At 35.1% G+C, this 12,426-nt stretch overlaps 1 protein-coding gene across 10 annotated transcripts in view; it reads left to right on the forward strand.

Annotated features, from left to right (window-relative positions):
* KLHL32 (kelch like family member 32) overlaps nucleotides 1-9,223 on the forward strand; it is a 196,561-nt gene extending 187,338 nt beyond the window's left edge. For 7 of the 10 annotated variants that reach the window (XR_002810886.2, XR_011422105.1, XM_070223577.1 and 4 more), the window contains one exon: nucleotides 5,275-7,423. Coding sequence is in view for 8 of the 10 variants with exons in the window: in XM_070223577.1 (XP_070079678.1) it covers nucleotides 5,275-5,436 (162 nt within the window). In the remaining 2 variants the exon portion in view is untranslated. Of the gene's footprint in view, nucleotides 1-5,274 lie in introns of all 10 variants that reach the window. The other 3 variants (XM_014734212.3, XM_070223580.1, XM_023650835.2) reach the window with 1 other exon arrangement.
* The last annotated feature ends 3,203 nt before the right edge of the window (nucleotides 9,224-12,426 follow it).

Below are 12,426 nucleotides of genomic sequence, written 5' to 3' on the forward strand. Positions count from 1 at the left end.
ACACTGATTGATTTGTATATGTTGAACCATCCTTGTATCCCTGGAATAAATCCCACATGATCATGGTGTATGATCTTTTTCATATACAGTTGAATTTGGCATGCTAATATTTTGTTAAGAATTTTTCCATATATATTCATCAGGGAAATTGGCCTCTAATTTTCATTTCTTGTAGTGTGGTAGTCTGGTTTTGGTATCAGAGTAATGCTGGCCTTGTAAAATGAGTCTGGGAGTGTTTCCTCCTTTTCTATTTTTTGGAGTTTGAGAAGAATTGGTATTAGTTCTTCCTTAAATATTTGGTAGAATTCACCAGTGAAACCATCTGGTACTGGACTTTTCTTTGTCAGGAGGTTTTTGATTACTGATTCAGTCTCCTTGCTAGTAATTCGTCTGGGCAGATTTTCTGTTTCTTCATGATCCAGTCTCATGTTGTATGTTTCTAGGGAATTATCTATTTCTTCTGCGAAGGCCAATTTGTTGGCATTTAACTGTTCATAGTAGTCTCTCAGGATCCTTTGTATTTCTATGGTATCAGTTATAATGTCTCCTCTTTCATTTCTAATTTTATTTATTTCAGTCCTCACTCTTTTTTCTTGGTGAATCTAGCTATAGTTTGTCTATTTTATCTTTTCAAAAACGCAGCTCTTAGTTTTACTGACTTTTTTCTATTTTCTTTTTCATCTCTATTTCACGTATTTCCACTCTGATCTTTGCTATTTCTTTCCTTCCACTAACTTTGAGTTTAGTTTTTTCTTCCTTTTCTAGTTCCTTCAGGAGTAAAGTTAGGTTGTTTACTGGAGCTCTTTCTTTTTATGTTAATATAGGCATTTATTACTATGATCGTCCCTCTTCAAACTGCTTTTGCTGCATCCCATAAGTTTTGATATGTTGTATTCACAATTTCATTTGTCTCAAGATATTTTTTGATTTCTCTTTTGATTTCTTCTTTGACCCATCTGTTGTTCAGTAGCATGTTGTTTAATCTCCACATATTTGTGAATTTTCTAATTTTCTTCTTGTAATTGATTTCTAGTTTCATATCATTGTGGTTGCAAAAGATGCTTGATATGATTTTAGTCTTCTTAAATTTATTAAGACTTGTTTTGTGGCCGAACATGTGATCTATCCTGGAGAATGTTTCAGAATATATTTTTCTTAAGCATACATGGAACATTTACAAAAATCAATCATGTACTAGGGTTAAGGTTAAGAAAACTTTAATAAATTTCAAAAATTAAGTATTATGTAGACTAAGATCTCTAACTACAATGCAATTAAGTTAGAACTTAACAAAAAGTTAAATAAACCTTTATATATTTGGAAATAGTAAAACGCATTGCTAAATAACTATGGGTTAAAGTCAAATGGAAGTTTTAAAAAATACCCAGAACTGAGTGATAATGAAAATACCTAGTAAAGCTTGTGGGATGTAACTTAATAAGTCAGACATGAATCAAAACATAACTCAAAGTAGAAAGAAAATAGAGTGAGAGGAAAGTAATGAACTAGGAAACAATAATACAGTAGAAAAAATTATCAAAGCCACAAGTTAGTTTTTTGAAAAAGCATGAAAATCTTTAAGGGAGTCTAGTTAATTGAAGGCTGCCTTATACTAGACGTTGGGCAATCTTTTGGATAACAATAAACAGCTGTTTTCTTTCAAGGAGTGCTTTTAGTCTTTCATCCAAGCATGTATTTGTCAATATTCACTGTCTTTTGGGTTTCTTTTTATTTTTTACTTTTCAGAATTGTAAAACATTGAACTGGGCAATAGGCAATGCTCTGTAATGCTGGAACCCTGGTTTTTAAGTGGCTTTGGGACCCTTCATTTGAGTAGTTGCACAACGGAAGCAAGCTTTGGTTTATTATGAAGATGCAAATTTTAAATATACTTATGGGTATATTTCTACTAATTTTAATGTTAAATTACCTCAAGGAATAGAAATCAAGTTAGAATGATCACTGATCGTATACACTAACTCCTTATGACTTGAGTGTTCTCAAATAAGTAAATCTGTCCTCAAAAGATGAAGGCATACATATATATTTTTTAAACTACTGAATATATTCAGAGTAACCTCAGGATTAAGGTGATTCTGGAAGAGGTGATTCATAAATGTTTTAATCAATTTATTAGTGGAATAAATTTCACCTCTGAGATGGGACAGTAAAATATTCTAATATATTTGCCTTTTAAGTCAAGTCAGCATTATGTGTAGTTCTGTGTTCCAGAAGCCATTTTGATGTACAAAATTAATCATTTTGGAAATGCTATGTTTATTCCCTTTGTTGGCACACTGGTCCTACAAAACATAGATAAATTTGATAAAGGCTTTTAAGAGCCTTTAATGTTTATAGATAGTAAATGTCCATATAAACCTATGGCTTGTCACTTAAAGAGATGTTTGGAATGGAAGTCTTCATGGATAATAGATTCATCATATATCATAACTTTCATTTTAGTTATTGACAACTGGCTACAAATTATATTACCATTCATTCTGAACTATGGTTGCACAATCTCAAATACTTCCTTATTTTATGGGTGTCTACAGAATGATTTATTTTGGTTCACTAACAAAAATATATCGATGGTTTGAGAGACTAGCTACACGTTCAAAAGCAAGCCATTTCTTTACTACTTGCTGGAAGAATATCCAACTGAGAAGGAAGATAATGGGAGACTGGGATAGTGTTTATGAGAAAATATTGATTGATTAGAAGGTAGAAATTGGTAAGTACAAATCAGCAGGTTGAAAAGTACTGGAAAGAGCAGTGAAGAAAATAGTATAAACATACTAAAAATATTGAAGTCTAAATTTTTCATAAGTCACAAATCTATATAACCCTTGGATTCTAAGGGCAAGGCTAAGATAAATGAAGACCCCACTTAAATAGTTGAGAGAGTGGTCTGTGAACATCCAGAAAGACTCAAGTCGGGTTTTTTTCTGCCCTTGAAAATACCAGCCAATAATTATCTGTCTCATTAGACTGCCCCTTCTGGACTCTAATCAAGCTTATTTAACTGTCATTGGTAGGATTCAGCCACAAAGGGATGAAGCACGTCAGATGTTAGGAAAGCATACTATTTTGTTTCCTTCTATGCCTTACCTAGCATAGACTACTTGAGCCATTATAAGGGCAGTCCCAACAAGAGAAAAGCTGAGATGCACTTAAATTAATGCTTGTTTAAAGATTGAGATTTGGACTTGTTAGTAATAAAGACTCACAGAAAATATTAAAAATAGATTCCTGAGGAAAGTGAGGCACTCTTGTTTATTCAGTGGGTGTGTAAGCGAATGTCTGGCACAGAGGTTGACACCACTCTGGTGCGCTGTGGATGATGAGCAGCATGTAGGGGAGCAGCTGCATAAGAGTGCAAGTGATTAGTCTGTTCCAGATCACCTCCACTGCTCTTCATTTATGATTACTTCCTTTTGGCTGGAGGATATACTGCCAAGCTGGCACCTCCTTCTCCCAAACGCCTCCTTTCTGCCAGTTTACAGGGGAGTGTTTTGGAGAAAAACTGCCAGCGCTTCCGTTTCCCTTCTCACAGATTAAATAAATTACATCTGCTTAACATATGCAGTCTCTGTTGGCCCAGGGAACCAGACAAAAACTCTGGATGATGACCTCAACTGATATTTTGTTTTCTAAAGATATTTTCAGTTGGGGAGGGGATATCATGTATGGCACTAAATTTTTGCTTTTTCCCTTGGATTGCAACCTTGAGCTCAAATACTGGCTCTACCACTTACTAGCTGTGTGACCTTGAGCGAGTCACTGAACTTTCTCTGTATCTCAATTTTCTTCTCTGTAAATTGAAGACAACACTTAACCTTATATAGTAAAGGTAAATACTGAAAGATCTCTACTTCCTATATTTAATAAAATACTAATCAAAATCCCATTGGGATTTTTCCTTTTGCTCACAGGGTGGGGGAATGATACTTGTTAAACTGATCTTAAAGTTTTTCTAGGAAAGTAAACGTGTAAGAGTAACCAAGAAATTTTTGAAAGTGAATGGGGGAGACTTGCCCTGCCCATTCAAAACAACTGTAAACACAGCACTGTAGGAAAATATATAAATCAAGAAAAGAGAACAAAGAAAAAGTTTGTATATAGCATATAGAGATATTTTAAGACAGAATACAGGTGTATTGTTCAATAAATGGTATGGGACAGTTAAATGTCCATTTGGGAAAAAAATAGCTAGAAGTTTGATCTCTCTTTTATTCTAGGCCTTAGTGATTTCCTCCTGTATGAGCTTGGATCCCCAAATCTCAAGGGGCCCTTTCATCTAAAATAATATATTATTGCAGTTCAAGGCTTAAGAATTATCCCCCTAGGTGACAGATGAAGGCATGAGAGTGGACAAGAGCATTAAAGAGGAGAACCAAGAGGTCTGTGGCTGGAATATGGGGGCACACCTACATTTAGGATGCAGGCAGAGGAAAAGGGACCAACGGTGGATAGCAATAGGACAATGTCAATGGCAAACTTATTTTCTTTCAAATCACGGAATCCAAGGGAGGAAAGGTTTTAAATGAGGTTAGAGGAAGGTCAGATGAAGAGCGATTAAGATGATTGAGGGCTGGAAAGAGCCTGATGGGTCTGACAAATAGGATATGAGCAGCTTTTCCTCAAGAAAGAATTTCTCTAGTAGTAAGCTTAAACCAGATCTGGTGAGGTGGCAACAAGAGCAGACTGACAAGATCCTTTTCCATAAAGGAAGAGATGGAACTCCAGCTTATAGGGGAAATAAGTGGGGAAAAACTTCCAGAATCAACTGAACTGATTCTGGATCTCCTACTAAGCTGTGCTATAATAGTCTATGTGCTAGAAATGCGCTACATGTCACCAATTTTTAGAACAAAGCTGCAAGGTCAGTGTTGTTTTCTTCATTGTGTAGATGAGGATTTGTAAGCCAATAGATGACGATACCTACTAACTAGTTTGGGCAAGTTATTTAACCAGTCTAAGGCAGTTTTATGAAATGAAGATAATGCTACCTACCTCATCACTGTTCTGAAGATTAAATGATTATGAATATATGTATGTATATATGTACATGCACAAACAGAACCGTATAGCATAGCACTTAGCAGGAACTTAATACATATTCCTGGTATCACACTAGTGAGAAAAATAAGAGCACCTAAGGTGTGGTCACGGTGGCATAACTGAATTTAGCTGCAGGCTTCCTTTCACGTGTTCACAACTTTATGTTGAGCAATCATCTCTGCTGCACAGGCTTCTCTTCTTCTTTTGTAGGTACTGGACGTAAGTCGAGAAGGCAAAGAAGAAGTGTTCTATGGGCCTACACTCCCTTTTGCTTCCAATGGAATAGCAGCATGCTTCCTTCCGGCTCCATATTTCACATGCCCCAACCTTCAGACTCTTCAAGTGCCTCATCACAGGATTGGCACCATCTGAAAAGCCAATGCTCTGTCAATAACCATCACAAACAGGAGGGAAAAAAAGGCCTGATTTTTGGATACTGGACATGAAAAGACTCAGTGGCCAATGCTTCCTTGTTTTGTTTTACAGGTCTTACATTCAGATAAACATGAGCAAAAAATGAACAGTTTTCTAAAATACATTATTGAAAACTCCTGTCACCCTTCTGTGTGTCAACATTCAATACAATATGTATGATTTTTATTGTGGTGTAGCTTAGTGCCAACTTAACAGTCCATAATTGTTCCATGAGTCTTTAGAGCATTCTTTGTACACTTTTTCTAATCAGTGCTGTCTAGGACAAGATGACACTGTTAGTAAGGCAATTTATTTCACAAGTACTGCCATCGATGATCTTAAAAAAATCTTCAGTACTTAATCCCTTTACTACTTAAGCCTGGGTTTGTAATTTTTCTTTTAAAAATTTAACATTATGCAGCCCTGCTCAGTAGAGACCCAGCATTATGACATCATAAATTTTTAAATGCCATATTTTATTCAAGGTAATGCGAATAATAGAAGTACACTGGAACAGCAGTTGGAACACCCAGATTTTTCACCTTGGTTACTCTGTGACCTTGGGCTGGAAGCTTAACTTTACAGTGCTTCAGTTTTCTCCTTTTTTAAGGAGGATAATTACTGATTTCTATATGAATTCAGAAGAATGATGTAAGGATTAGGCAAATGCTCTGAAGTACTTTGCCTAAGAAAAAGTGTTACTCAGATTACAAAGTATTTTACCATCTTTAGAACCCTGTGACTGAACAGGGATATTATTTTTGAAGTGTAAAAATTACTAGGTAGAAGTTGGAACACATACTTTGGGATAAATTATTCTGAAAAGCATGTGACACACTAAATAGGAAAAACAGAGTTTACCAAAGCCAAAGATTCCTAAACCTGTACAAATCCTTGCCTCAAATAATAACTCTGTCAAACACCTCATTTAAACTCATTTAGTGAAAAATGACATTTTAAAGCTCCAAAAAAATTAGTTGTACTAATTTTGGTACCATAAAGTGCTTTGACATAAATTTGAACCTAGAATTGGGTAGTTCTAACAAAAGTTTTTCCACTTTGTTAAAGGTTATGCCAATCTTGAGCGTTTGTGGGACTCTTCTCCACCATCAATGCAGATTTCATTACTACCATTTTTAATAATGCATAAGAATTCTTTTTTAGACTAGGGTTTTGGATTTGTCTATAACAAACAAATAAAAAATAAAACATCTCAATAATCACTTTTGAACATAAATTCAACAAGTATAATGTGAGTTTTTTCCCTTTTCCTAATCTTGTTAGGATCTAAATCAGCTTTATTAAAAGGAAGATTTGACTCTAACTTTTTTCCTTTGGCATAGTTTAATCATTCAGCTATCCTTGTCTTATAGGGAATGTCATTTTATTCATGTAGCCACTTTCAGTAATCAGAAGTGAATATGAGTCTTTCTTATTCTAAATAGAGAATTCACTAACTTTATACATTGTTATGTTATAATTAAAACATTAATTTTTAAATATATTTATAGCTTCCAGTTATTCAGATTAAAGGGCGGGAGGGGGGATGAGGGGTAAAGAAAAGAGGTCAATTTTAATAGAGATTGAGTTTAGACAAAAATACCTTAAGACTATTTGTGCAGTTCAGAAAAGTAGAAATTGATATTGATAACTGATATTTACAAGGATGACAGAGAGTCTGTTTAAAAGATATAAACCATCCGAACTAAATTTTAAAAATGCCTTATTAAGTCAGGAAAATGGACTCCAGCATTTCAGAAATCTTTCCAAAAAGGACGTAAGCAAGAAGTACTTCAGGTTTACTAAAATTTCTACTTGATACACAAATTTTCCCTCCACTTTTACCTTATAAAACCATTAACATCTATTTGTAATCCCAGACTTTATATCCAATGAATGAAAAGAAAATGTTCTAAAAATAAACTTGCTTGACTGATAATGGAAAGGCAGCCTGAGATTATTCTTGATTTTCTGTGTAGAGTTCTAACTATTCATCTAAAACAAATTTTTTAAAGTTTTGCATAGTTTTTAGAAACATCTTTTACAGTTATTGCCAAAGAACAGCATCCAACATACAACATCCCTCCCCTAAAAAGAAAAAACTCAGATCACTTATAATTAGATCCTTTTCCTCAAATTATCATTAATAAGAGCTAATAAGAAAAATTCTAGAAAACTACGTTTGGACATATAATCCAAAGTCCATTGAAACTATTCAAATATATATTCTCCATTTAAGTTAACTATCCTATAGTAATTCATCTTCCATTTTCACTCTTCAAAATTAAAGACTCTATTGTATTTGTATTTAAAATATTAATTTGAATTTCCATAGGAAGACCATGAAACTTCCAACTATTTAAAGATCATTTCAAGATTTTACCTCAAAGAAGAAAAAGCAGTACCACATAGATATTAGCAGAGTGTTCTTATTGTGGGAGGAAAAGCTAGCAGACATGAATTTCTAAAATAATATGTATGTAAAATGCAATAAAATTCTTTAGATCCTTAATAACAAAATGCCAACTGGTTATGATTAGAGTATGTTTCATACTTTTCCTCTTCAAATTTTCCTCACAGTTTAACCACATGTATATTGTATCCTCTTCAGCCACCATAATAGCTGAAAAACTTTGTTGTTTTACTATAGAGTATAAAAGCAACAGGAATAAGACAGAAATTATTCCTCCAGGTAATACGGCTCACTTTTGTTTTGGTTTTCATATAGTCAATCTGTCATAAAAAGGGATATTGAATAATTACGGGCACAGTGTGTTAAAGACATGCATTTTTATTATATATTATTATTATATGCATAAATAACTTATAAATATGCATGTTAAATAAGAATGCCCAGAATTTTTCCAAAAATACAATTCACAAATGCAATAAAATGAATTAACTATCAGCACATCAAAAACATATTTAATAAGCAGAAATTAGTCAATTCCAATCACTTGGTACTGATTTTGGCAACTTATCAATATAGTTTATAACAGAACCAAAATACAAATCTCATTAAATATGTAAAAGAATATGCTACTTTGCTGGCTTCCCAAACCAACTGTTTTAACCAAACAAAGCATATTATTTCTATTGGCATACTATACATTTGACTGACAAGGCAATATTTTTAACCCTAAAAGGAGTAGGCAGGAGATCAGCTTTTGGAATCTGTAAGGTTTATGTAAAAGTCTATCAATCAAACAGCAGTGGTTTGGTACAGATAATACAGCTTTTGGTGAGGTTTCCATGATATCTACCCCTGATCTTTGAAACACAAGTGCCATGTTAACATGCGGGATTTTGGGAAGGTGGGTTTCCTACAGCCTTTTCCCAACTGCAGGGGCTTGTCAAATTTCTGTATAACATAATTTAACAAAGGGGAAGTGAAACTAAAAACTGTCGAGGATTCTATGAAAATAGGTCCATGTAATTGCTTAAGAACAAAGCAGCTTCAAAAATTCGTGATGAAGCATGGAAGAAAATAATAGTAATAAAGGGTAATGAACACACACAAATTATTATTTTTTTACATAGATGCTCAGGTAGAAAAAGTCAAATATGCTTAAGAAAAGAAAATACACTAGGGACAGGTAAAGCTACAAAAGTTTTAAACTATAAAACTCTTCTAATGCAAATGGACTCAATACTGAATGATTTTTGTACAGAGACAATACTCCCTGTTTTTTTCTCTCCATGGAAACCTAATTAAATGTTAAATTAAAATTTAAATCATAACCAAGTCTGAATGTCTAATAAAGTCCTTTCATCACCCTGTTGCCCTTCAGCATCTCGTTTACACTCCATCTGGTATTTTACAGAAATAATTTGACTGGAATACTCATGTGTCCAACATGTATATTTTAACTTTCTTCCAACTTAAGTGTCTGAAGGTTAGGTTTCTGTCGAAAGGGTGGTATTCTAAGCTGGCAAACTGAATGACGCTCACTCAAGAGTGTAAAATGAACAGAGCATTCAGAGAGCAGTTAAGACAGTCTAGTCTCCTGCTTGAGGTAAGTTTGGAAAGGAAAGGTAGAGTCAGATGGCCGACAGTCTCCTGACTGAAGGGTTCAATGTCGGCTTATTAACAATGGGAAGTACCTGGACGTCCTTGAGCAGAAAAGTAACATGAGGAAGGTAGTAATTTAGGAACACTAATGCCAGAACTGTGTGAAGGATAAACTGCAGAAAGGGGGACCAGAGATAAGGAGGAAAGAAGGAGATTATAGTGCCCAATAGAAAAAACAGTTTGGATGCATGGGATGGCAACAAGAAAGTAATAGGAAGAGCCTGTACTGGTGATGAACTGAAAGTGGAGAACAATGAAGAATCCAAGATGCCTCTCAAGTTTCAAGGCTAAGTAACCCGGGGAAATGGTGTATTCCCTGGATAGAAAAGAAAGGCAGGAGCTAGACTGGAATAGGTGACAGGGGCAGCTTGACATGCTGCCTCGTGATTTCAGGAGGATCCAACTAGAGAGACTGAGAGAGAAATTAGCACTAGAAATAGATTTGAGAGAGAAAATTAGGAGCTAGCATTATCAGTTCACTACTAGAAGACTGTTGAGACAGAGCAGCTGAAGGGCCAGATCTTACCACTGGGGGCAAGAAAGAAGGACGTGACTGAGCTCTCAAAGTACAGTATTCGGAGGAAGGAACAGTAGCACGGAGGAAGCGATGAGAAGATGAAGGAAAATGCAAGTGTCACAGATAAGCCAAAGAACCCGAGAAATGAGAATGCACTCTCAGATTTTATCAAAACAAATAACATGACAATGGTAGAAGCAGCAGCCTCAGATTACAGGGTATTTAGGGAAAAATGGCTATTAAGGAAGTAGGTCTGGGATGGAAAAAAATGAGACTAAGTGAAGGGGCAGTGAGCATTTTCAAGACTAAATTTTCTTTTTTCTTCAATTAAAGAAACAACTTATTAGGGCTGGCCCTGTGGCTGAGTGGTTAAAGTTCTGTGCACTCCACTTTGGCAGACTGGGGTTCACAGGTTTGGATCCTGAGTATGGACCTACTCCACTCATCAGCCATGCTGAGCAGGCATCCCACATAAGCATAGAGGAAGACTGGCAGAGATGTTAGCTCAGGGCTAATCTTCCTGATCAGAAAAAAGAAAGAAAGAATAAAAGAGGAAGATTGGCAGTGGATCTTAGCTCAGGGTGAATCTTCCTCAGAAAAAAACCCAAACAGCTTCTTTAAAATTTTACTTATACATAAATAAAATACATAGAAATATATATACATACACATACATCTATCATTACAGACTTTTTGTTACTTATTTTTTAAGTGCAAACCTTCGTTATTCTCAGCATCTACAGATATACACCCTAATACATGATTCAGCAGCAGCTTTTCTTACCCTTTAAAAGTTTTATACTCTAAGGAGCAAGATTCTCAAAGACATCTTTATCTCCCTTAGAAAATAAAAAATACATATATAAATGATCACATTAAAGGCATCACCTTAAATAGATAAAACTCTAATTGCTGAAACTTGCAAAGCAATACATTATTAGTTTAATAAATTATAATGAAGGGGCTGGCCCTGTGGCACAGTGGTTAAGTCCAGCGCACTCTGCTTTGCTGGCATGGGTTTGTGGGTTCGGATCTCGGGCATGGACCTAAACCACTTGTCTTGCCATGCTGTTGCAGCGACCCACAAACAAAACAGAGGAAGATTGGCACAGATGTTGTCTCATGGCTAGACTTCCTCAAGGGGAACAAAAAAAAAGAAAGTAAATTCATTGCTATGAAGTCTATTAAGGAACCTTAAAGAGGCTTTTATTCATTCCATTTGTGAAGTAATGACACTTGATTTTGGGGGGAAAATAGACCATCTGTATGTCATGAAAACAATAGATACTCCTTTAGACTTCACAGGTTACAATTAGGAGAGGGCTGTTACCTATAGTTTGCTGACTGCAATGCATTCCATTTTTACAGACATTTCTTGAGCCAGAAAAGTGTTGAAATGTTTTCTTGAAGGATTAGTAGAACTATGATAAATATTACAGTCCCAAGAAGAAAACAAATCATTTCAAAGTTAGCAGACATGACATGTAAGAAAACATGGGAAAAAAGTGGGGTCATACATCTAGGATGTACTATATCTTTAGAGAAAGAGGAACAAAACTGAGACGTGTTCTTTCCCTCTGCTGTGCCTGAGTAACAGCAATCATGTCTGCACACCTCCACACAGAACACAGGCCACCAAATATTTTCACATACATCATCCCATTAATTCTTACAAGAGCATTGTGAAACAGAAAAAGTTTCTTCTTCTTTCTATATGAATAAACTGAGGCTCAGAAAAGTTAAGTAACTTGCTCAAGGTCACAAAACAGTGCTGCGTTTGAGACCGAGGTGGGTTCCCAACATTAGGACTGGCATTATTTTTACTAAATAATGCTCAACCACAAAAAGGAGTCAAGGACAGGAGCCCAAGTGGTAAAATAAATCTGGATAAGATAGTTAACAAGTTGAGAGACAGCATCTGCTAAAAGAAACTAAACTGGTTCCCTGTGAACATAAAAGATGCTAAGTTACAAGAAGCTCTAATTGAAGAGCAAAGAGATAATCAGCTGGCTTCTCAGACCTCTTCTGGTAATTTGTAATTGATTTTCCAGAATATTATTTATTCTCTTTCCTAAAGGCTCTTGTTTATCTTCCTCCTAATAGGTCTTTTAATGATACCTCCAAAAGAAAGGATGGGTACAGAAAAACATCCAGCAGCAGTTGGAACCTAAGCATAAACACTGTTGGCTTAAGTTTAAAAAAATTTTATATATTATGTGTATAAATCATTTAGCCAATTCAGTCTCATTTCTCACAGAGTTAAGTGTGCTTTGTAAGGGTTTTACTAACTTGCCTCACACATAGTATGAAAAAGGATAAGAAACACACAGTCCCATCTTCTGATCCCCCCTCTAAAAGA

This window comes from Equus caballus, chromosome 10 (assembly GCF_041296265.1).
Source record: "Equus caballus isolate H_3958 breed thoroughbred chromosome 10, TB-T2T, whole genome shotgun sequence".
NCBI classification, from domain to species: domain Eukaryota; kingdom Metazoa; phylum Chordata; class Mammalia; order Perissodactyla; family Equidae; genus Equus; species Equus caballus.